At 40.1% G+C, this 26,556-nt stretch overlaps 2 protein-coding genes across 3 annotated transcripts in view; one reads left to right on the top strand and one right to left on the bottom strand.

The window, feature by feature from the left end:
- cerkl (CERK like autophagy regulator) overlaps positions 1–22,696 on the top strand; it is a 59,545-nt gene extending 36,849 nt beyond the window's left edge. The window contains exons 7-14 of one of the 2 annotated variants that reach the window (XM_086220820.1): positions 61–135; positions 14,467–14,644; positions 14,813–14,878; positions 15,263–15,294; positions 15,396–15,504; positions 16,139–16,235; positions 18,308–18,507; positions 19,507–22,696. In XM_086220820.1, coding sequence (XP_086076946.1) covers positions 61–135; positions 14,467–14,644; positions 14,813–14,878; positions 15,263–15,294; positions 15,396–15,504; positions 16,139–16,235; positions 18,308–18,507; positions 19,507–19,585 — 836 coding nt within the window. In that variant the 3' untranslated portion in view covers positions 19,586–22,696. Of the gene's footprint in view, positions 1–60; positions 136–14,466; positions 14,645–14,812; positions 14,879–15,262; positions 15,295–15,395; positions 15,505–16,138; positions 16,236–18,307; positions 18,508–19,388 lie in introns of both variants that reach the window. The other variant, XM_086220821.1, reaches the window with a different exon arrangement.
- Positions 20,221–26,556, bottom strand: part of itga4 (integrin alpha 4) — a 50,707-nt gene continuing 44,371 nt past the window's right edge. Inside the window, exons 28-29 of the mRNA XM_086220819.1 lie at positions 23,976–24,095; positions 20,221–21,802 (exon numbers count right to left, since the gene is read on the bottom strand). Coding sequence (XP_086076945.1) covers positions 21,701–21,802; positions 23,976–24,095 — 222 coding nt within the window. The 3' untranslated portion in view covers positions 20,221–21,700. The remainder of the gene's footprint in view (positions 21,803–23,975; positions 24,096–26,556) is intronic.

Raw genomic sequence — 26,556 nt, 5'->3', positions numbered from 1 at the left:
AAATATGGAGGAACTTGCTGTCTTGTCAATTTTATTTACCGTCTGTGTCCATGTTTACAGGTTCCACAGATGTGGTTCCCTGTTCTGTACATGGAGTAAGAGATCCAGTTACTGCAGCCCTGCACATTGTCCTGGGTAGGTTCCACTGATTCAATGTTTTTTAACCCAGGATTTCTCTGGCTTGTCTCTGTTGAGTTCTGCCTGTGATACATTCAACATACCCTGCAAAACCCAGACACATTAAGCCCTCTCTTTTTTTTGGTAGCTTGATTCGGTCATTGTCCCTCAGTTTGTTTAATCCCATGCACGTACAGTATGGGGTTGCATTGTGTCCTTTTCTGTCTGCTTTTGCACATGGTGTTTTATTTAGAAAAAGGCAGGATACCGTGCCATTTTTATAGGGACTCCTTTCAAAAATACACCCGCCGATTTTTCAGACAACTCAAAGAAATCTTTAAAATAGACACAAAGCTAAATAGTACACAATACGTAAACTAGCTATGTGTACATGTTAACCAAACACGTCTTAAACAGTTGTTTTGTCAGCTGCCCTTTTAAGAATCTACAGAGTCATCGAACCATAAATGTGCAAGGAGATTGTTCAACAGATAGGTGCTATGGCCTCAAAAGCTTTGTCATGACAAATCTTAAGACAACCGGGGAGCAGACAGTAAGTTTAAACACTTCAACGTGAGAGTGAGTTGATGAGTATGGGTGAAGTGCAAAAGCAAGAGCCTGATTGGACAGTGCTGTAAAGGTAGGTGATTGAATTTCAGATTTGATCCTGTATATGTCAGGATGCCAGTGAAGATATGTTAGTAATGGGCAAAAGTGGATCATCTAGTGATAAGTCTTTCAGCAGCAGCATTCTGGATTGCCTTGAGAGGATCAGGAAGATACCCACTATGAGAGGTGAAAAGTATTTAACAATATTCAGTTTTAGATTAGATAAATTTATGTGCCAGCATCTCTAGTTCAGTAGTTGAAGCTACACATCTCAGTTTACTGAAGCAAGTTCTTGAGAGCGTCTTCACGTCTATCAAATGATGCTGATCGTTCAAAGTCTAACCCATTAAGTGTCCAGTTTTAAGTGAGCCGAAGTGGAAAGAGGACCAGTGCGTTGTAAAATTGTGTGGATAATTTTTTTTTTGAGAACCTCTGCCTTATTGAATTCAACTGCAAGTTTTTCTGCTGTCCAGTTTCTAATGGAATTAACCGTAGATTCACTGAACTAAAGGCCTAATTACTGTGGGTTGAAATGAAAAATGTAATAGAAAGTGATCTATAAATAAATGATAAAAGATATTGTCATTGTCTATGAGCTGCCTGAAAGGCAGCAAATACAAGGAGAATTTCAGTGGCCCAGGACCAAGCCCTGTGGGACACCTCTTGACAGTGGAGATGAGGGTGATACATTCTATCAGCTGCATTATTTTGAACCCACACAATCAATTTATTGAACAAAGATTTAAAAATGTACATTTTGCTGTTTGAACTAAAACTCGGGAGCTTTAAGTTGCTTAAAAATTAATATCAAATATCATCAAATACAAAAGATCTGTCCTCTTTCAATTTTCTTATTCATGTCATTTATCAAAGGAAGTTTTAGTTAAAGAGGTCTGGAGGGTCCCCCTAAGAACCAAGGAAATAAAATATATGAAAAAATGTTAACACAATTGCAAGTTGTCATTTACAATATTGTAAAATACTCATTCATTGCAAAAGCTTTTTGTCTTTTTATTTAAATTTCTATTAAACTAATTAATTAGCAAATTAAATAAATCAATTTACCCATGCTAATTTGAAACTTAGTTCATTTATGAATAAAAATGAAACAGAGAGAGGGATAGATTGTTTCTGAGTTTTAAATGTTAAAAAGGTTTAAGAAATACATAGTACACGATTTATAAATTGGAAATGCTTATTTTTGTTATTGTCATCAGAATGAACGATAATAACAACAAAATGTGGTGATGATTTCTGTTTTTTGTTTTAGTATAAGAGCAGTTGAAATAGACAAACAAATAAGACCCTGACCACCAAACACAGGAGAAATTTAATCGTGGTCCTGCCCCTTGACTCCATCCATCCATCCATTTTCTACCACTTACCCTGTTAAGGGTCGGGGGGGGGGGGGGGGGACTGCAACCAACTGGGAGCCTATCCCAGCAACTTTTGGGCAGGAGGGTCGCCAGTCCATCACAGGGCCAACACATGTAGACAGACAACCATTCACACTCACAGTCACACCTATGGCCAATTTAGAGTATCCATTTAGCCTAGTCTCCATTTGCATGTCTTTGGACTGTGGGAGGAAGCCGGAGTACCTGGAGAGAACCCAGGCAGGCACAGGGAGAACATGCAGTCGAGCCGGGGCTCAAACCCAGAGCCTTCTTGCTGTGAGGCGATAGTGCTAACCACTACACCACCGTGCTGCCTGCCTCTTGACTCCATGGATTTAGCTTGTAAATGGGGAGCTGTGATTTTTGGATCCTGCTTGTTGTTATTGCCATTATTACCTTTAAACAGTAATAAGTGTTTTGAATAAAGGAAAATGAAAAGATTTTTACCGCTAAATTTTATCTATTCATATATTCACATATTTACCAAAAGTTACTTGAACTGAAACATTTTAAGTGCTTGGGCCAAATTGAGAAAGTCAATTCATTTAATTAAATAAAAAATACATAAATTGATTAATTAAATACAATTTTAGTAATTTAGTAATTCTAAAATGAAATTTTAATGGTTTAACAGCCCTACTAATTCACCTTGCATTTAGGGGCATGCCTTATCAAAGGGGCTGTATCACATTGCGCTGTGTAAGTCTCTGACTTGTTTTTTTCAATTTCTCTGGATGGCAAGGGCAAGGCAAGGCAATTTTATTTGTAGAGCCCGTTTTCACAAACAGTTTGTCTCAAAGGGCTTCACATGGCATCATAACAACATCCTCTGCCCTAAGACCCTCACATCTACTGAGGAAAAACTCCATAGAAACCCTTTTAACAGGGAAAAATCTGAGAAACCTCAGGGTGAGCAACAGAGGAGGGATCCCTCACCCAGGACGGACAGACGTGCAGTAGATGTTGTTCCAGACAAGAAAACAGTTTACAATGCAGAATGTGAGAAACACGGAAATGTTAATAACAGCTGAAGAAGGAAGCTTCTGGTAGGGGAGGCAGGGAGAGCAAGCCAGCTTGATGGGGGACTGGATGGCAGACTGGTTCATGGAAGGGGAGCGCAGGCCAGTGTAACAGTAGGGAATAAGAGGGGGGGGGGGGGGGGGGCGATGCAGGCGGCGGTTTGGGCTCTGGTGGATCTGTGGAAACACAGAGAGACTGCGAGACACCAAGGCCAAACTACAAAGTGCAACAAGTAATGGTAATGACAGTTCCAGAAAGGTGCAGGGAGGAGAGGAGGAGAGAGGGGGAGAGGAGAGGAGAGGAGGGAAGGGCTCCATGTAACCTGATGTGTCCCCCAGCAGTCTAAGCCTGTAGCAGCATAGCTATCAATGGTTCAGAGCTACCTGAACCAGTCCTAACTGAAGGCTCTGTCATAGAGGAAGGTCTTAAGCCTGGACTTAAACGTAGTTAAAGTGTCTGCCTCTCTGACCCATGGAGAGAGCTCGTTCCACAGTAGAGGAGCCCGGTCACTAAAGGCTCTACCTCCCAGTCTGTTTTTATTGATACTGGGAATCACTAAAAGACCTGCATTCTGGGAGCGGAGTGCTCTGGTCGGACAGTAGGGACTAATGAGCTCTTTCAAATAGGATGGAGCTTTATCATTGAGAGCCTTATAAGTTAGCAGAAGGACTTTGAAGTCGATTCTAGATCCTACAGGAAGCCAGTAGAGAGAAGCTAAAGTGGGAGAGATGTGTTCTCTCTTCTTAACTCCCGTCAAAACCCTCGCTGCAGCGTTCTGGACCAGCTGGAGACTCTTTAGAGAGTATTTAGGACATCCTGACAGGAGAGAGTTGCAGTAGTCCAGCCGAGAAGTGATAAATGCATGCACCAGTTTCTCAGCATCACTCTGGGAAAGGTTATTCCTAATCTTAGCGATACTTCGCAGATGGAAGAAGGCGGTCCTAGTCACATGCTTTATGTGGGAGCTGAAGGAAAGGTCCTGGTCAAAAATTACTCCAAGGTTCCTTGCAGTTGTACTCGAAGTTAGGGTGATGCCATCTAGAGTAGAGGTCCGATTCAAGAGTGTGTCCCTGTGGTGTTTAGGTCCAAAGGGGGGGGTTCTAACATGTAACATTTCTAGATCTATAGTCAGGCTAGGTAAGTTCAGATGGTGCTAAGTCTGTACTCAGGTCACCATGGATCTTTAGAAAGATTTTCTTGCACACGGTTTTCCCAGTGACATTTCCCAGTATCCCATCCTGGGTTGATTCTAGTTCAAATGCTGTAGTGTTTTCAATTCAGTGTAAGCAGCTCAAGTGTAGCCAATCAGGAGCTTGTCAATTGGTGGTCAGTCAGACTGTGGAGTTCTGGTTTGAGTGAAGAAAATGATGGACCGAACTCTTAAAGGAGAATGTATACAGATGTCTAACAGCAGGATCAGTTTCACAATAAATCACTGTTTTACTCTGCACACTGTGGCCCCACCTCCTCCAACTCCCTCCCCATGGAAATATTCTAGCTGATAAGGCAGCGGCAGTGCAGACTGTTTGTATGACAGGTTGTGGTAAGAACGTGGGTTTATTAACATTAGTTAATAACATTACATACATTAGTAATTACCACACATTAGTGTGTGTGTGTGTGTGTGTGTGTGTGTGTGTGTGTGTGTGTGTGTGTGTTTGTGTGTGACAGATGGGATTTCACTGGCTATTATAAGTCGACTGAACAATAGAAAACAGTTAAAATTCTCATCAAGGGAAGAACACCAGGTGAGTCCAGTCCAAGTGAACATACTTGAAATCATCTATAACACTCACCATAAACGTAACAACACCTTGTAGTAATAGTACACTCAACTATTGCATTTACACTTTAAAAATCATAGAAGAGGTGTTAATTTGTGAAGATTATCATCAAGAACAAAACACTAAACACTAAAACATACTTTATACTGATACAGCAAAGCAAATAATAAATCAATTTAAACAAAATAATACATAAGATTAACAGATAATGAAAATGTTAGCCCAGAGTTTTCTTTGAAAGTTTTAAGAATATAACTCAATTGTTTTCTTGCCCACATTACATATCTAGTATCTAGTATCATAAGTCTTGAGCCTCCAAAAAAAGACACAATGTATGGCAATTTTCTGTGGCCATGCTCAAGTTTACATGGATTTAGCAAACTGGTGAGGAGCTAAGTGGACTCAGAAATGGACAGGAGGACAGAGGACCGAAATTTCTCTGTTTTACAGTAAGACAGTCTTTAAATCTAGTTAACTGCATTTTAATAATTCTTATTTTCTCAACTGCATTGGACTCAAATTAGTTTCTTTCTATTCTTTTTTTTTTTTTACTTCGTCTATCCTATTAACGTCTTGTCAGTCACCTGAATGACAGGTGCTTTGAGATTTTGATTAAATAATGATGAAACAATCAGTTGAAATACCACATTTTCTGCAAAAAACAGCAGAATTTATAAACAAAGCTGGGAAACATGAAGTTGGGCAGACAGTCAGACATATGGACAGTCAGTAGGTCAGTAGGTTGTAGCAAGTATGTGGCCAGATGGCATGTTGACTGTGTGTGTGACAGTGTGTGCTTCTGTCTGGAAGCTGATCAAGCTTCTTGTCGAAGGATCTAAATGATGAAATCAGGCTGATGTGTTTGTGCAGCATTTGTCAAAAACTGCAGTGGTTTTGCTATTGCCAGTTCATGTTCTCTGATAATTGACCTGTATGTAGAGTCGAAATTGGTTGATATGGTGCGTTACAAACACTACTCCCAGATTTCTGGCTTCATGCGTACACTGTAAACCCATGGAAGCTAGTCTAGGTTACAGAATCCCTGTGTTTTGGGGCCAAACACCATCACTTCTGTCTTAACATCATTTATTGTTAAAGTTACTGGACACCAAGGCCTTAATGTCTGCAAGACAGGCTGTGAATATGTTAACTGAGGTGAGGGCTGACGGATTTATTAGGCGCTTTCACACTGGCCACCGAGCCATTAATCCGCCTGTTTTTTTTGCGGCTCGGTCTGAGGTTTCTAACAGAGTGCGGAAAATTTGGGGTCACTTTTAGCCTGGCAATATTCCTCTTCCAAGGGTACACTTATTGCCACCTCCATTGCTATGTAAATCAAAACCTTCAATGTGCTGGCTCGGTGTGAGATGGGTGTAGGTGTTGATGTACTCTCCTTCTCGCCCACTACGCTCAGCATGCGAAAGACGCCTGGTGCTTCCAGCCCAGCACTGCTCCAAATCTCTAGCCAGACTTCTCTTCTGTTGTTCCCAAATGGTGGAACGAACTACCCAACTCTGTGCATTCTGCTGAGTCCCTTTCTACTTTTAAGAGACAATTGAAGACTCAATTGTTCAGAGAGCACCGAGGCACTGAACCTGACTCTTCTCGTCTTTGTCCTGTGGGGTAGAATAAGTCAGAGGGTCCAAGACCCAGCACTTAGTGATTATGTAGCACTAACTGTGTTGTGTGATGTTGTATGTTTGTCCAAAAAAATTTAAAAAAGGGAGGGGGGGGCGACACTTCTTCTGCCACTAGATGGCAGTACCTGTGACCAAATCACAACTGAAGCACTTTTGCGCTTCCTATGGGCTTTTCCTTAATTAAGTCTAAATTCTTGCTTGTGTTGTACGTCGCTTTGGACAAAAGCGTCTGCTAAATGAAATTGTAGAATTGTAGAATTGTAGAATGATGATGCAAACTCGCAAACATAACGCTCACCAGTTCTCTCTCAACACCTCCAAGAATGTCAACATGGACACTCCTGGCAGCAAAAGTGGCGAACTGCTGTTTTGAAACTAACAGACTGTCACGGGGCTAAATATTTTTTCCAATGTATCGTCACTTCAGCAAGATGACCAACTGGGGAGCCGCTGGTATCAGGGAGCTGCTGACCATCACTGCTGAGAGGACTGTGGATAACCACCTCAGGGGGACTGTGAAGAATGGCTTGTTGTATAAAAGGAGCTTGATTGACGTGACTATTGCTGGATGACGGAATGTCACCAGCAAGTTGAAAACTTACAAAAAAAGTACCACCAGTACCACGACAGCAGCAGCAGCAGAAGGGGGTTGGACTGGGAACACTAGGTTTGCCAGGCTGTCAAAGGGCAGAATGTTCTCCCCAAGTATATGTTGTATGCCACTGTTGATGCGCAACTTTGTACTGCACGTCATGTCACATATTTACGCCCACAAGTGGCAGCTTTTATGGAAAGAGGAATATTACGCTTTCATTTCACACAGAGAAGATGACAAATTCCTGCCTCTACATTGCCGCAAATTTGGCACATTCTCTGTCTAAAAAGGGCTGTAGACAGGTAGTTGAGAATCATCTGCATAAAAATGGAAAGAAATGTTGAAAATTGCGAATGATCTGACCCAGTGGTAAAATGTACAGAAAAAGAGTAAAGGGCCAAGAATTGACCCTTGAGGAACACTACATGTAATATTTGCATGACTTGAGAAGAAAAGAGATACAGATAAGGTTCTGTTCCTGAGGTATGACTTGAACCAATCAAGAGCAGTCTCAGTCACACACATCCAGTTTTCCTGTTGAACAATTAGTATAGTGGAGTAGTTGTATAAAGACTTGTTAAACACTTATGAAATATTTAAAGCTAAAAAGGCAGAGGCCTCTTTCAAAAAACCATTTGGGTAAAACATCTAATGGAGAGGAGGAAGATTTCATGCCATTTATCAACCTCATTAGTTCTGACAGGGAAACTGGATAAAAAGAACTGAAGGTGAAATACAGTTCTCTGTATGGTGAAGTAAACAGAAATGGCACAATTTGGGTTCTGATGTTTGAAACCTTATCAACAAAAAAGGGAGGAAAAGAATCACATCTCTCAATAGAAGCTACTTCAACGATGACTGGAGTGTGGTGGATTAGGGAATTGATGGTCTTGAGCCTAGGGTTAGCAGCATCAAGTTGAGAGAAGTATTTAAATCTTTCCTCCTTTACAGTTCTGTTGAAATCCTTTAAAAGAACCTTCATAATGAGATCACACCTTAGTCTGGAGGCTTTCCATTCCCGCTCAGCATGTCTACAAGCCCTTCCAGTGCTCCGCACAGGGTCATTTATCCATGGAGGAGGTTTAGTTGAAGCAGGACAGGGTTTGGATTGTTTAAGAGGCGCTACACTGTCTAGTGCTGCCGTACAGGTGTGAGAGAATGGGTGGGACTGCACGGCGGATAGTCTGTGCCCTGTAACATTACATCGCTTATTGGAAAACAAGTGGAATTAAGTTTTGATCTTTCTGGGCAGGTCTCAATTTACCTGAGTGGGCAGGTTTCAATTTACCTGAGTGGGCACCCTAATGAAGTCTATACATAGAAAAGTCTATATATAGAAAACAATGTTCATGTTAATGATAGGTTTTTGAAATATCAAGTATATATATCAAAATTATATTATAAGGTAAGGAGGGGAGTACGAATATAAACCAGACTTTTATGTAAAAATAATTTCTTAAGTTTCATCACACAAATGGCTAGAATTTAACAAAACCTTCGCTGCCACAAATGATGTTGCACTTTCAGCATGTCTCTGAATGTCACATCAAGCTCTGTATTATCATTTAGCTGGTTGTTTGCAATGACCATACTAGTGGTATTTATTGATGTATTTTATGCTGCAGAACAAAAGGTTAATTATATTCTGGGAAAGAGATCTTCAGACTTTATTTCTGGAATTTAACTAAAAACCAATTTAAAAAGTTCCATTGACTTTAAGATGAGCAATGTTCTACAATGTAAACTTTTAGTTAGTTATTCCCATGGCTCTCACGTACAAGAAGGATGAGGTACTAGTTTGGGGGTGATTGTCAAGTTAAAGAAGCAGTTAATATAAAACAAGTAACAGATTTTCTCTTTAAAGAATCTTGATGAAAAACGTGATCTTTTTTAATAAAAGATGCCCTTGGTTCTCGGTTTACATGCATCCATGACTGATGTGGACCAGCACTGTCACATTTTTTTGCAAATGACAATAAAAGCCAAACACTTTTGTCCTCTGATTTAGGATGTTTATTTCTTAAGTAATTCCAACTTAGGTAGATGTTTCTTACCACGGCATGAAGTGACAGGTAGATCAAATCAATTTGTTTTTTTCCATCCATTCAAATAAACAAAAAACAAACAACGCTTAGAAGTGGTGAAAACTATACGGCTGTGTGCTTGAAACCGAGTGCTCTGCCAGCCCCCATAGCCAATGCTAAATAGCGAAGAAAGAGGAGGCAGAGGTGAGAATAAGCATTAACCATGTATAAGCCAGTGCCTGATACTCATCAAAATTAGCAATGGATCAGAGTTTCATAACTGTGATCAGTTCAACTCACAATCCAAACCATAGTATTTAATGTTAGTATCTCATAAATAATAAGATAAACAAACATAATAGGGTCTTCGCCTGAAGTACCTTCAGGCCCAGGCCCTAATATAATTGTTGACTATATAAGATGAAACATCCATCAAACATAAATAAAGCATTTAGCTCCAAGATTCTAGCTCCAAATTGGCATGAAGGTACAAATATCAATTACTTAAAACAAAACAGAGGAGCCAAAGTCCTTTTCTCTTACACAGTATGTACAGTTTCAAGAGTACATTATGAAGTTTGTAGATCCTTGTAGGTGATGTATATTGAGTATGTATGAGCGTGCGCATGTGTGTGGTGCAAGTGTGTGTGTGTATCCGACTCCATCTTGAGCCTTCAGGAGAAGAACAACATTGGTGATTAGCCTGAAGAGGGTGGCACGAATTTGCACTTGTCTTACAAATCCCTTGGAATCTGCCAAGGATTCTGTACCTTGGCACATAAGCCAAGAGCTTCTTGGGACTGAACTGTCAATGATTAGGGTGATGTTTACTTGGTCAAAGTTTTGCATTTTCCTTGTCCATTTGTATCTTTGTCGTAGTTCAGCCAGATATATTTTTTATCCATCCCTTCCTGAACACATCTGCCATGTACTGAACTTGACTCCATCTCCTCCTGCCATAAGAATCATCTGGACTGAACTCTCCAGGTGGTATGGAGGGTTTTGTTTTGAGAAGGTTTGAGATGGTTTGGTGTCAAGGGTTTGAAATCCATTGGGTCATTGGATGCTTTAGTGATTGGTCTGTTGTTAATGATAGCTTCTACCTCAAAGAGTAAGGTGGCGAGTCCCTGTAATGATACGGGTAATTGATACTTATAGTTTGCTGTGTACTGTAATGGGTATGATATTGTCTATTTACTCCGAGTTGTGCATTGTGTCGCCTGAAGTGATAGGAGTGTGGGTGTAATCTGTGTTTATGTGTGATGTGTGTCACCTGGTGTGAATGTATGATACTGCTGTCTTTTTCCTATTTGTAAACTGCAGGACCAGCTGAGGGTCCATGACCAATTTCTCCACTGGGAAAAAAAGGATATGAAATGAAAATTAATTGTTGTTTCCTTTTTTTAATTAATAATAATGAATTTATGCCTGATTCCCATACAAGAAACAACAGGAATCTAGGAAACTTCACCTGCACTGTCCAGTTATCAGGTATTTTTTTCACAGTCACACTGGTAAAATTTTTGGCTAAAAAGCTACTGAATTGATTTAAAATCACTGAATCGTTTCGGATCCTATCGTTCTAAATGAACCAATATCATCCTTGAATTATATTGGTAACCACGAATCATGATATGAATCAAATCGTTGTTAAAACAAATAGTTACACCCTGACTAGCACCACAATCAAATACCACCCTAAGGTTGTGTTTTGTTTGTATGGTACATTCTGTGGGTTGGAATGTACCAAATCTTCTCACTCTGGCTTGTCTTGGCTTTGTTTTCAGGTGTTAATTTCACAATGCAGCCTTTGTTCAGAAGGTTTGCCATGAACATTTGGTACTCCTTACTGAACTTGCTGTTCTTTGTAAAGTCGCTCTCCAAGTTTCGGGTCCTCTGTTCAGCTACACAGCGATTGTTTGAAAATTCAACATCTCCTTTCCTTAACGGCAATCCAATTCTATAATGTCCATCTGCCAACTTGATGGACTTGGAGATGATTTCCATGAACATTATTTCCTCCTGTGACATTTCAAGGTGCTTTTCATGCTGTTGCTCAGGGAAGTCTTGTTTTATTTGCCACTGCATCAATTTGTCTAGCGTGATGACCTGTAGGTCCTGTAAACTGGGACAATCTGTTATATTGTTCTTTCCAACTTTTGAGACACTGGTCTTTCGAAAAGGACCATTTACAGTTCATCCCAATGCGGTTCCCATTGGAACATTACTGACAATCACCAGACCAGTATCAACATCAGTTTGAGAGAGCTTAACCTCTTTCAGATATGGCCATTGTTCCCGATCTTTTCCTGTAGGAATATTTTCTTTTTCAGCTCGATTTTCTTCTGCACGTAAGTATCAGGGAGACCAATGTACACATTACGGTTCAAGCTACTTATCTCCAGATCAGACACAGTAGCTGTCTTGAAAACTTGCTCTCTGTTCATTGTATGCACAAGTATGTCAGCTGCCCTTCAAGTCAGTTGGAGCTATGGAAGAAGTGCCAAAAACAATCAGTGCTGCCTGGATCTAGGAAGGCATATGTGGTGATTGTTTTGTTATTCCTTTTGGGAAGGTAGCCAGGACATATTTAGATTTGTAGCCCCAGTATCACTCAATCCATGTTCTTCATTTCCACCAGACCGCTTGTGATAGACTTTTCTTTGCTGTCTTTGAAAGTTGTTCTTCCTTCACTGTTGGTTATATGGAAAGTGGTGTGGTGTGGTGCTAGAATAAACACACTTGACAAGTAAGTCTTTTAGATCATCCTTTGCGCATGTGCCCTTCCTCTAGACAGTGAAAGCACATCCCTTTCTTTTTCAGGAACGTTTGGAGCATGAGTCAAGTTTCTGAGACCCATTGCAAAATAAACAAAGCTTGCCAGATCTTTTAGTAGCAGATGTGCCAGGGACTCTGCCCCTGACTGTGGGCTCTGCAACTGGTGTCACACTGGTGACAAAACCACTCTTGCTTCCTTTCTCCCTGCTAGATCTTGGCAGTTGTTGTACAGGGGAGCTTCCTCTTAAAGTTGGAGTAGTGTCCTTTAAAATGCAAAATAGTTAATGGGACACTACTAGAGCTTGGCTATCCACAAACTGCAGTAAATCTGCAATTCTGGCCCTTCTGGCACCCTGGTCCTTTAGCTCGCAAGCTTTGAATCTCCACTTTTATTTTGGCTTATAAAGAAACTTCGAGATAATGCTTTCATGTTGGCTGATGGATGATCCAAATCCTCCAAATTATCCACTGTATTCATGGCATTGAGGCACCTATGTCAAAATTGTGGGGAGCGCTTCAAAGCTTCAGCGTCTTCTACTTTTATAGCTGGCCAGCTATCCAGGTAGGCTGTTACAATTGTGTAATCGTCTCCAAAGTGTTTTTTTAGCAGTCTTTTTTGCCTCTACATATCCCTTGTCTGGTAATTTGTACTGGCAGCTGTGTACCTCTGAAGAACTGTGTACTTCTTGTGGTTGGCCAGTTGTAAACTGCTCCGCTCTTTTTGTTTTTGGTCTGACCAGCTGTGGCTCTTGCATTTGTTCAGGTAAGTATTCATAAGCATGTGGGTTCTGAACAGTTCCTTTTGTGCAAAAATGTTATTTTATTTAAAGAAAAATTAAGAGCTTTTTTCTTGAGGTAGAGAACTTTTTCAAGTTATTCTTTACACATTAACAGTATGCAAATAAGTTTTAATACTGTATATGGAACCTACTGTCGATTGGCTTTAGCTAGCGCTCACTAACAAGGCAACACTTTAAAGTTAACACCAATAGATGTGATTACTCTAGGCAACACATACATCAAGTTATACTGTTATCAACCTATTTGAATTCCTTGTACAGGTCCGGGTGTCTGTCTTGGAGGTGCTTTGCTAAATTTGTTGTGTTCGCTTCGTTTGTCGACACAGTTCTGTTGCATCTCTTGCATATCGGCTTGCTACTGTCCTTTGGCTTTCCTCGTTCATCCGACTCAAATCCAAAGAACCTCCAAAAAGCACTTATGCTGTTTTGTTTATTAAAACTGGTTGCAAAGGTCCTGCAGATGCCATCTCATGGCAGCTTACACAAGTAGAGCAACGACACTAAAAAAATTACAGCCAACGGTGTTTGTGTGCGCGAGGCAGGAGGGGAGGGGCCTCTGCACGATGGCTCGCTCACCAGGGCAGCGCTCTGTCTGTTTGTGTGTGTGTGTGTGTGTGTGTGTGTGTGTGTGTGTGTGTGTGTGTGTTGACAGCGGCAGCGCATATGTAAACCAAGGACGCATGTAGAGTATCGATACTATGGAAAAGTCTTTTTTTTTACTGTTTTTATTTTTCAAAATTGATATTTAATCGACAAATCAATATTTTTGACAACCCTATTTGAAACATTGTCACTAGGTCCAAAGTCACCAGATTTTACAACATTTGGTCGCTTATCATCTTGAACAATGGGGAGTGAAAATATTTGATCATTTTCAACACTGGGTTGTCTGATTACACATAACCATATCTGCACATTCTGTCCAAAAGCACTTAAATGACAATTCTTTGTTTAAGCCCGAGTTTGCTTTCCCAGTTCATTTTCAAGCAGAAAACCTTTCAGTGATTTCTGACATTCACAAGCTTCATCACAAAGCCTATTTCATCCAAGTGCTTTCTTATTCTATTTACATTTTCATTTGATTGCGTGAGCTGTTTCCTTGTTTCCATTGGTTTTTTTTGCTTGTTTGCATTTTGATTTTTTTATTGAGTGATTGCCAAAAATAATAAACAATTTAACATTAATTTCTTTTGAATCTTTAACCCAAAGCCATTGCAATATATCTTCTAGATCAACTTTGAGGTTGCCACCCCAGACACATCACAAAACTTAAATTGAAATATATTTATGACACACACACACACACACACACACACACGCACTCACACTCACACACCTGACCTATTTCTATCACCCATATGGGGAGTGTGACTTCTCATTAATATTAAGAAGCTTCTTACCATATGACCACTTGGCCTCCTAGTAGCATATCTGTGCATCTTTGTGAGAAATTTAGTTTGAAATCATTTTGTAGTGAAGATGTTTTGGTTGGTCCTCAGTACCTTAATTTTAAGATTCAGATTAGAACTGGTTCTAGGTTCAGTCTACGGTCAGGGTTTAGATCAACTGTGCATTTCATAGTGATAGCACAGTTTCAGGAAGGGGCTTATGAAAGCATAATGTCAAAGAATATCCTTACCAAGATGCCCTCACCAGCTGACAGGTGAACCGGTCTGAAATGACCCTCTGTCTCTGCCTTTAGGTCATGTGCAGCAGGTAGACATGTGTAGCTTCTCCTCTTTGGGACAGCTGGTGCGTTTTGGCTTCTCTGGCATGTTTGGCTTCGGGGGGCGGACCTTAGCACGGGCTGAGAAAAAGAGGTGGATGCCATCTTCAAGCCGACGAGAGTATGCACTGGTGAAGACCCTGGCGAGGCTGAGGTAACTCACACAAATACTGATGAGGAGACAATGGAAGGCCTGAATGTTATGTTCATAAAACTACATTCTAGTAGCTCATATTCAGTCAAACTATATATCTATCTATTTGTCCGTCTATCTTTCAAAAAACTGACTCAATATCCCTCTTTTCTCCTCTGTCTCTGGCAGACCAGAAGACTGTCAGCTGTCTTTTCTGCCAGCCAAGACAACAGACAGGAATATGTTTGAACATCGGTGAGAGACACTCACAAGATCTTGTCCATTTCTTTACGGTTACATACAGGGCTGTGGGCTGAAAAATGTGCCACTAGAAACTAAATTGGAAGGATTTTTATTTTCACTGGATAGCTTGAATTATTGCATTAAAATGCTGGATCCGAATAGCATAATTTGAATTTGAATTTCTTATTTGGAACTGCACCGCAATGAGCTTGAAACTGAATTTGATATTACTAAACTTCATCAATTTGCTTTGAAATTGGATTTTATGTTACCTGAACATTACATTTTCTGTAAACTTACATTCATGTTTATGATATGTTATTTTAAAAATGCATAACATAACAGCAATATATACCATCACACCCTCCACCATCATCAGTTTAATTTCCTTCTTAGAGACCAGGACCAGGACCAGGAATTAAAGTCTGGTGAGATCAGCCCTTGTTTGTCTTTTGAATCTCTTGGACAGAAGTCCTACATGGTTCCTACTTCTGTTGATTGTCTCTCTTTCCACAATTGTTCAATGCAGAGGGGGAAGAGTCATGGACAATCAATCAGGGCTTGTATCTGAGTATCAGCATCATGTCTATCCCCTGTTTGAGTCCACATGTGCCTAAAGGATTGGCTCCCAATACAAGGTACAACAGGTGTAGGATGGCAGTTTAAGAATATATCTCAGTGCAAACCTTAAACAAACAGCTCCTTTTCCTCCCTTAGTGAAAAGTCTTGAATGCCCTAATATTGAAAAAAATAACAAGTTTCTCAGTGGATCAGGATTGGCTTTTAAACTACTTTTGATGACACAAAATCACACCAAATGTTAATGTTCAACTCATATGAAAGATAGACTTTCCCTCCTCAGCAACTGAAGTCGGTTAAAATAGGAGCTATGAGCAAGGACTCTCAGGTTTATCTTTTGCGAAAGGGTTTTCAAAACACGTGACCCATAAATCAAACCCACTACTGGAATACACAATGAATGTAAGCTCAGCTGCATTTTCCATCCAAACCCAAACTGGACTTGAAAGAAAGACCTGTTGGGTTTGTGCTGCCCTGCCACAAAGTTTCTTTAGTAAGCCAAGAGGGCAAAACTCAGTTCAATCAAATGACCACATATAATTAATAAAAGCAGAACACAACAGGATGGATAAAATAGAATTAAAGTGCGAGGAGCGGAGGCAACGAAAGGTCGTAAAGATGTGCTAATTGGGATACGAGAAGAACCCATACCCCTATTGCCTAAAGTGTTTCTTCACTTGCTGTTTGCAACAGGCTGGCCAATGGCAGTGCAGCATTAATTGCAGTAGAAGACACTTCCAGGTCAGAGTTCATCAAACACCTGAAAAGATACAACAGCTCTAGTGGACAGGTGAGAAAACCTTTTAGTATTTCCTCTCAACACAAACTGCTAAAAGTATTACTTTCTAAATGTAAATTGGTAATTGCCTACATGGGCCATGTTCCCAACAGCTACATCTTGGCCTGGCCATTGTAAGGCCTCACCTCTTATACAGCTCAAAAAAGAAACCTAGTTAGTGAGTAGATTAGCCTGGTTCTCCGAGGCCTGGCCTGTGAGACTACACACTAACCCAGTTTCTAAATATACTGCCAGTCGCATTCACTGACATGTGAAGTAAACATGCTGTTTACTTACTGACCTATATACTCTGTCCTGGTGGAGACATGTAACCTTGAGAAATTGGCGTGAGCCACATGGATGATGAACTCACGTAAGTCAAGTGAACTGTGAGGTTATCGAAGACATGACAGCACTGTGATGTGAAACACCCCCCCCCCCTCCACTTCATATATTCAGAAAACATAAACAGTTCTGTTATGTTAATATTGAACCAGATAGAATAATAAGAAATGAAAAATAAGAGAAGTTGTGAGAAAAATAGGTTACCCAGAACCACGACTAAATTGATCTGTATTTGCTAGATTAGGAAAAAAGTATCAAAAGTGAACTAATCAAAATGCAGTAATATGTTTGTTTTATGCATGTTTAAGAAAAGGTACATAGTCAGATTGGACATATCCAAAATATAAGAACATTATTATATTTTGCATTATTTTTTTCATATATGTTTCTGCATATGTCCTTAGTATATACTTAATATGCTGGTAGTTGGGAAATTTTATCATGTATAATTCCCATAATTTTAATGTAAATGCCTTATCTGGAAAGTAATTAAAATGCACAGTTTGTTGTGGAGTACAGGAAATACTCCGATGTTCAAATTGTTGTTTTTATGTTCAGTCTTCAAGAATGCTCACACCAGCATAATGTAAGGTTCCTCAAGCCTCTAATCTGTGTTATTCACTCTTCATATGTTGAAACTGGAACATATGATCTGAGAACACTGAATTAATATTTGTTGCCATGTAACTCAATGACGTCAACTGTATTGATTAACTGGATGCATACACTTAGCATAACAACCTGTGGATGCCACATCAATATCTTACAACTGAACAAAGAAAATGAAAATGTTAAAATGATCAGAGTAAATACCACTGACTCATTGAGTGATATTGTTCACTAAATCCCTGGCACAAATCAGAGCCTCTGTAGATCCTGATTTGAAATTTGTATCTCAGTAATGTGACTAAGCCTGTCTTCATCACCCTAAAAGTATTACTTAAAAGAAATTGTTTCTCTGCTAGACAAATGCTGAGAGATTCATGCATGTTTCATACACCAACAGGCTTGATTACTGCAATGTTTGTCCACATAAGAAAGCTGGTGCAAAACAGGTGCCGACATCTTAGAGTCCGAAAACCCCTCCATCTATTTGAAATCCTCTTGTGAAAAATCTCAGACATAATTTTATGAAACTGAAAATCAGACAAAATTGCATAAGTGAACTGTAAATGGGAAACCAAATCATGTTAATCAGATTATAGTTCTGTCTCTTCAGCTGGTCCTGTTCCTGAGCCCTGATGGTACTGATTAAATGGTCTCTGCTGCCACCTATTGGTGCTTCACATTGATATAGTAGAGACGGTGTACAGTCACTGTTCCACTGCTCCACATTGACAAGCTGCTTAACAGAGATTTTAAGCCTATATGTCTGACCTTTGACACAGACACATGGACAGACGGAAAGACACACACTGTGTTTTCATCACTTCAGAGGACATTACTTTGACTTAAATTCCTTTCCTAGAGACTTACCCTAACCCCATCCTTAACCCTAATCCTAAGTGTAACCTAACCCGAAATCTTATCGAGGTCTTCATCCTAAAATTCCATGAACTCAATTTCCTCTCAACTTTTACAATTAAATCATGTTTTTACCCTTGAACTGCCTTTGGTTTGAGGAGGGGCTCAGAGTGAAGGCCGACCAGTATGTCCTCACTTTTCTCTAATTATCCTCACAAATCAGTCCTTACAAAGATAGCGTAAGTTTATACACGTGTCTCTGTATGTCTCTGCAGTTCAGCTTCTCCTTTGTGGAGACACACACAGTGTCAGCAATGAGAATCTGCCCCCGGGCACTGTTTGCCTGCTCAGAGGAGGAAGAGAGTGAGGAAGAAGGCAACGTAAACCCGATCCCCATCATTCGATCTGATGGAGCTACCTTCCCTTGGAACATTGATGGGGAGCTGGTGGAGATTGCTAATGAAGTACTTGTAAGGTACGATAAAACTAGCTGAATTTTATATATATATGTATATATATATATGTATGTATATATATATATATATATATATGTATGTATGTATATATATATATATATATATATATATACATACACACACGTATATATGTACTGTATATATACACACACATACTATATGTGTGTGTGTGTGTGTGTGTGTGTATACATGATGTAACATTTTTGCTTGAAACATTACCTTTATGATTCATTGATGGAGAACGATTCATTTTTCTATACATCCATGTGACTTTTTTGTAGATTTGAAATATAAGGTGCACCAAGCATGGTGCCAGCTGGCGCTCAGTCAAGCGCAGGCGTCATTGCTAGTTTATGTTCATGAAGACCCTCTCCCTGTAATGAACAACTGAACTTGCGCTCCACCTGTGTCGACACATGCTTAAGTATGTTAATGAGGTGTGGTCCGTTGCAAACATGGCACATTGCTATTTTGGAACACCAGAAAATGATGACACCATAGACCAAGAAGAGGCTATCACCTCCTCTCAGGCCTGTTTTACTTCCAATGGCCTCTGTGGATGGAACCAGCATCTTGTTTGTTTGTTCTGTCCATAAGTTGCATGCTATCTAATGTGTTCTGTCTTATGTGACTGTCTTTCCCAAAGCCAAACATAAAAACGCACTAAAGATAGGATGACCAAAATGTGACATTCAAGCTCAGAACAGCAAAGCTTTCAAAAACGCAATCTTTCAAAATTCTAGAGTGCAGACTGAAAAAAATCATCTGTTCAGAATTAGAGGGAAAGAGAGCTGCAATGAGAGCAAAATCACATTTGTTTTTGCTACATAGGTGAACTGACCTTTTAAAACCTCCAATATTTTACCTTTTTCTCTTTTAGTACCATAGTATCACATCACATTAAACTCAAGACAAAAACTGTCACCATCGTAACCTCTTTGGCTGGACTGTCCTGAACATACCTGGACATCTGATTCCATGTTTTTTGGGGCATTCAGGGTCCACCCACGACTCATCACTCTGTACGGAGAGGAGGTAGACGAGGCTGAATCCACCATTTCCTGCAGTTGCATCTGAGGACGGCAGCGGGCGCCATGAAACCACAGCCTTGCCCTTTTTCAGGCTGTTATGATTTCCATGGAGATTTGGATGAATTTTTCATCCGCAGCAACAAAACACATAAAAGTAGTGGCAACCTGTATTAGAACCATATTAAGCTGCTATAATTTTTACAGCTTGACTGGTGGGCTACATGTGACCTCTACCTACAAGATCTGGGAACTGGTTGATGAAAATTATGATTATATTTTAATTCAAGTTCATGTTTACATTTGATTATCTATTATCTTTTCTCAGATTATAATTTGTGTTGCATTTGTTTAATGTTGTCTCTTCTGATTCCGCAGCAGAATGATCAGTTCATTTTCCATGGTCAAACCTGATAATGTGATGAGTATATTTGGTTGAGTGTGTACTTTTTTAGAGCTTTGAAGCAATTTCTGCACAGTGTTGCTGTAACACAAGTAGAGAGTGGATGAACTGAAAGTGTACAATGCTGTCTATACTTAAACGGCTCTTTTCTGTAATCCTTTTTTATTTTTAATTATGAGAGAAAAAGACCAGTACAATTTGCTTCTTCAATAGCACCTCTTTTTTTCTTTTTTAACAAACATGTTAATAAAAGCAGTCACACTCCAGTGCAGAACAACGTCTCAAAAACAAAGAGAACAAATTAATTTATTGAAATGATCTGAGTGAGTCTTGTGCTTTTTCAAAAAAAGATATTTCTTTTCCTACACAGGCAACAATTATTGAAAGGCTTGTTTAATTTAAAATACTGATTTTTCAAGTTGTGTTCTACATTCCAGCCCTGTAGTATAATGTGATGCTGTCACTGAAGACATCACTTTCATGTCAGCAATTTAAAATGCCATCTAAGAGTTGTCCCTAAAAACAGACTTTTCATCGGAAGAGCTGCAAATCCTCAGGTTAGGTGGAGTCGCAGTCTGACACTGCTCCCCAAAATGAAAATCTAAACAGAACGCTCTCTCCAAGGAGGCCTAGGGAGGAGAGGGGGATCAGAAAGGTGAGCTAGAGCCATAAAAGGGGAGGAGCACCAGAGCAGTTCATCTTAGCTGCTTTAGTGGTACTGTTATTATAGCACAGCCACCACTTCACCTGATTTGACTCCATATGGAAGTCATATTTCATGGAAACTCATAAAAAAAATCAAGCAGCTCTTAGCATCAGGAGAGACAAATTCCTGGCAGCAGCCATGATCAGCAGGCACTCAATAAGACAGTGTTTTTGTCTGTCTTAGTGTTAAGTTAAATTAAGATTTTTGCACTAGGGAATAATTACTTTGTGTCATTATTCACAGTTGTAGAGCAGCTCAACAGCACTTTTCACCGCTGCAAAATATATCACAATGCAGTGGATTATTATCATGTAGTCATCTTCCTTTGCACTTCCACGTTGGGTTTTTGAGCAGACTAAAAGAAGGCAGTGCATAAATATCTAAGCGGTGTCAGAAACCTTTTTTTTTAAATCTTGACACTGCCACACAAATTTTGATGTAGAAAAGCAGATGAAATTGAATCTTGATATTGTCTATGTCATCAAATTGCCAATTTTCTATTGAACTTCTACCTGAACCTTGTAAAATAGCCATGTTACCAACAAACTAAGCAACATAGAACAATAAGTCAGATAAATGACAAATGACCCAAAAAATGCGCCTTAAGTGCATTTAAACTGCCTCTTCAAGTGTTGGGTCTTCCTTGAATGTTCATGGAACAACAGAGGTAAGACAGATGTCTCCAGTTCCTATCATCTATGTCAATTGCTTTCCTTTAGTTTATCTTCTACCACCTGCAGTTTTTCAGGTCTTTTTGTATTTGAAGTGACATTAGGCATGTTGCGCAGTCGTATAAGAGGTCAAAGGTTATGGTCAATTTCAGAAGTGTTCAGGGGGCCACAATTGTGCAGAAGCTGCATAAATGAAATTACCTGACAGTGGGGAAACATCTCAGTGGCTGGTGATGTTCAACAGCAGTGCTTTCAAATAGAGCTGCTGTTCTTTACCACAGCACTTCCTTCATACATGCCATCAACACACTGGCCTCATTCAAACTGACCAACACATAGGATGTAAATACCATCATAAAGTCAGAGGTCATGTAACAGACAGGGCTAAGAGGTGCTCTCTCTCTTGTCCTGTTTAGGAACATAGTCCCAGCTGTCTCTCCTGAAATCGTCCTTCTTTTTCTTGTAGTCTCTCTTGAAGAAACCTGCCTGAGAGACAGATGGAGGGGAGGCAGAGACAAAGTCAGGAGAATGTAGCATGTGGTACAGTAAACTGTACCTTATTAGTGCTATCATACTGCGTTTTATATATATATGTGTGTGTGTGTATGAATATATTTTTATTCATATGTATAATATTGGACTTATCAATTCATTGCACTCACTTGCAACTTCCCAAGGTACACCTTTACCATGTAACTAGTCTCATACCAAACAGCAGCTCTGCCTTTTCCCAAGGTTCTAATTTGAATATTCTGCCCCTTTCATCCTCTCACGTAGTAGAGTATGCAGAAACATCTCTAAACATAAAGCAACTGAGTTCAATACCACTCTTCCACACTACAACAATAAACAATGTCTAACATGTAGTGATGTAAATAATTAAGTGTCAAAAAAACCTGATCAATTTACTATGTAAACTCTGCAGTTTTGGCAGAGCTGTAGATTGGACCAAATAAAAGTGGCTAGTAAGTGTTCCAAAATTGTTGGTCCACATTGTCATTACAACTACTACTGGATTTGATTTGACAATTTGTAATTTACAACAGTTTAGAAAAAGATGAAATTGAGTATTGCAGGGATTATGAATTCTTGTTAGCAATCCCAAAGAATAATATTACAATAGGTTTCCTTGACCAAAAGTCAGTGGGACTGACACATTGGATTTTAGATTATTGCCCAAAATAGGCTCGGTGGCAAACAAAAGTTTATGAGTTCTACTTGTTTATCATAATGATTTTCACAGGAAAACACTGCTTTTATCATTTTTGGAGTGTAAATGCATTTGTTAAAAGCACAAAGCTATCATTATGACATAGACTACTAAATGCTAACGTTGTCAACCCAACCAATTTTCAAGCTTCTGTTTTCAGCATTAATAACATGACGTCAGTGCAACCCCTGCCGTCACGCTTAGGTACTTGTTAGGAAAGGCTATTTTAAAGAAACATCCATTGTCTTCCACTTATTCCTACATTAAGGGTCGCGGGGGGGCTGGAGCCTATCCCAGCGTCAACGGGTGAGAAGCGGGGTTCACCCTGGACAGGTCGCCAGTCCATCACAGGGCCAACACATACAGACGAACAACCATTCACACTCACAGTCACACCTACGGTCAATTTAGAGTATCAATCAGCCTCGTCCCCTCTTGATGTCTTTGGACTGTGGGAGGAAGCTGGAGTACCAGAGAGAACCCACGCAGACACGGGGAGAACATGCAGACTCACACAGAAAGATCCCGTGCTGGAGCCGGGACTCCAACCCGGAACCTTCTTGCTGTGAGGCCACAGTGCTGACCACTGCACCACCGTGCAGCCCATTTTAAAGAAACATCCATCCATCCATCCATCGTCATCTTCCGCTTATTCCTACACATCAAGGGTCGCGGGGGGGCTGGAGCCTATCCCAGCGTCAACAGGCGAGAGGCGGGGTTCACCCTGGACAGGTCGCCAGTCCATCGCAGGGCCAACACATAGAGACAGACAACCATTCACACTCACAGTCACACCTACAGTCAATTTAGAGTATCAATCAGCCTCGTCCCCACTTGATGTCTTTGGACTGTGGGAGGAAGCTGGAGTACCAGAGAGAACCCACACAGGAACAGGGAGAACATGCAGACTCACACAGAAAGATCCTGTGCTGGAGCCGGGACTCCAACCCGGAACCTTCTTGCTGTGAGGCCACAGTGCTGACCACTGCACCACCGTGCAGCCCATTTTAAAGAAACATAATTCTCATAATACATTGGTGCTGGAGTATGGTATTTACAGATGTATTTTAGACCAAAAGCAAAATATTAAAATGCAGTATTATAAATTTGTGTTAACCTCTGACCTAATTTCAGACATTCAACAAAAAAAACTCTGGGAAGGGACAAGGGAATCAGCAGTTCAATTAAACAATGTTTCTGACTTGTAGGACTCATTTCTGTGCCACTCCATTATATCTTTGATATATTTGTATTCCAGCAAGTGTTTCATATGAGGTTAGAGCAAAACATTACATGGCAGCTTAATTAATTAATAGGTATTACAAGACAATATATGAAAAATGTTTATCGTTTTTATTACACTGTCAATTAACTAGACAGTACTGGCACGAGTATCTTTACATCTCTCAAAAAAAAATGTGTTCACAACAATAAAAAAGTAATATTTACCTTCCATAGACACCAGATGAGTGCAGCCAGGATCATCAATCCCAAGATTAAACTAACAACTATGATGAAAACTTTCACCAACGCTGAAGGTTTCTGGGTGAAATGTGCCTCTACCACCACCTTGACATAAAGCATAAAAATGATGATTGTTAGATTTCACCACTTGACAAACGGTAAATGTAGCAGGTCATACCAGCATAAACGATTCATGTTGAGTCATGTGTTTCTCCTTTCTCAAAGGCCATTTGTGATGTAAAGTGCTCCACTTTGAAATGACTAAATTGTTTATTGAGTATTTCAAAGCCAACATGTCAAAAAGACGGTTAAATTTGCTGTGTTTTTTCGAAAAGAAGGAAGAGTTGCATGAGACATCACGAGTCAGAAAAGCCTCCACAAGCGGCGACAAGGGCAGCTGCAGCGGTCATGTTGATGATCAAAATTGGCTGCAGCAGGAGGCTAGCGCTGCTACAACTAGCCAGGTTCACCTACAGCTAGCCAAGCCGGGGCAGGAGGCTGGCACCGTGGCAGCAGCTGGCCAGGTTCACCTACAGCCAGCCAAGCCGGGTCTAACGTTTTGTGGGGTGTTTTGGACAACTAAATGGTGAGCATCCTGTCCTCTCCCCAGCAGCAGAAGCCATGTACAGTTCACAGGCCCCTTTCCGCAGTGATCATCACAACATGTGTTAAAGTTCCACAGTGCATTTCATTATGTCCTGAATTCTGTGAGGTTAGAATTCTGTGAATTCTGATGATCACAAAGTCAACAACATATATAAGATGATGGAAACAGATCGCTGCAAACTCATGAAAATGATCAATTTTGATTTGTTTGACTTTGGAGATGACTTTAAAACGCACAAGTATTGCATAAGTATGCAATACCCTTGAAAGGAAGGTAGTAACTGTCCCACGGACCACCGATGGTTACATCATTACTTATAAGTCAAATAGCTTCTCAGTAGCAAAATCAACCAAATACTGAGATAATGTCTACAAAAGCTACAAGCTAACTTTCCCAGGAAAAGCTCTGAAGTGTGCAGTTTGAAAAACCTGTGGCTGCCATACTCATTCTTTTCTAATGCCTTTTTCATTGGTGCCATTAAGTCCCACTTTTTCAAAATAAAATAAAAAAAAATCAGATTCTTAAAGCCTCTTCCATATTACTGCCTCTCTTGAGATAATCATGGCTGCGCTAATCGACGATTTGGTTTCCACTAGAGGTCCTCCAGTCCATGTCAGGCATGTCCAAGTAGTTGCTCGGCGGTCCACTTCACTTTACTTTCAAGAAGACAGGAGACAAAGAATTCAGAGTGTCTGACTTGTTGATAGATTTGGAGTTGACATTGTTGAAACCAGTGAGTTGGCCCAGTGATGGTTATACTGAAACTGTTGAAACTCTGGCATTTATGACAAGGGATGAGCAAGAAGACCATAGAGGTTTGCAACCCCCCATCCAAGATATCATGGCCATCTAAAAGGTGAAGGTGATATGTGCCAATCCAAAACAAAAAATAAACAGCTATTTTTATTCTAATCTTTAGCATTTATATTTTAAGAAACAATAAAATCTATTCCAGAAAGATCTGTCATATATTTTTCAAGCTTCTTTTTTTCACCCTCCTGTCTATGTCTCCCCCCCAGTGTCCCAATAGGGACTTCATCATGTCTTTGTTGCTGTCAGGGCCACCCCTCCCTTAACACAGAACATGCGCTGTGCACAGGGGCTCATCTTCAATGAGGGGCCACATTTTGTGCGAGGAGACGCATTTATAAGCACATGAGCATCGTGCTTAAAGCATCAAATCAGCTTGAGGAAGAGGAGACGAGACCAGTACTCTGACCGCACATGCGTTGCTGAAATGATTGACAGCACTCGACATCTGACCAATCAGATGGGTGCGTTAGTCAGCATTTCTAGAGCTGCAGATAGCAGATGAAGGGCATGTTGAGATGTCATAAAGACATCATGAGTCAGGAGCAAGCAAGAGGAAGAAGAAGACAAAACAAGAGGAAACTTGTAGATTACTTGAAGGTGGGTTTGTTGTTGACATAAAACTGTGGCTGCTGCTCTTTCGATAGGAGGCCCTGTCAAAAGTATCCAAACTCTCACATGATCTGGAAAGACAGCCTTAAAACCTATAGGAAAACCCTTTGTAAACCTAGAGCTGCCTACTACTCAGCACCAGGGGTTAATTTGAGCTGGATCCTGCTGGCACAAGATCAGGCACCTCTGAATTTTGGCCTCCCTGCGTTCCGATACTTATTTGGGCAGATACCATACCCCTTGTATAACATATATAAAAACATTTTAAAAATGTTTAAAATAAAAAAGTAATGTGCATATATTAATTTACAGAACAAATCCTAAGAATTTTATGTTGTTTTTTAAGATTTAACGTCATTCGAAAGAGTCGGAGATCTGTTGATGCACAAACCACGCCCCTGACAGAAAAACAAACAAACAAACAAACAAACACCTAGCCAAGCTAGCTGGGGTGTTTTGGACAGCTAAATGGTGAGCCTACTGTCTACTTACAGTAAAGGCCACTGTGCCAATCTTTAAATACAGTCATAATAATGG

The sequence above is a fragment of the Aulostomus chinensis genome, chromosome 12, assembly GCF_037954235.1.
Source record: "Aulostomus chinensis isolate RoL2024-O1b breed Wild chromosome 12, RoL_Achi_v1.0, whole genome shotgun sequence".
In the NCBI taxonomy this organism is placed as follows: domain Eukaryota; kingdom Metazoa; phylum Chordata; class Actinopteri; order Syngnathiformes; family Aulostomidae; genus Aulostomus; species Aulostomus chinensis.
The sequence above is the reverse complement of the archived record's forward strand: the minus strand, read 5'-3'. Positions and strand labels throughout refer to the sequence as shown.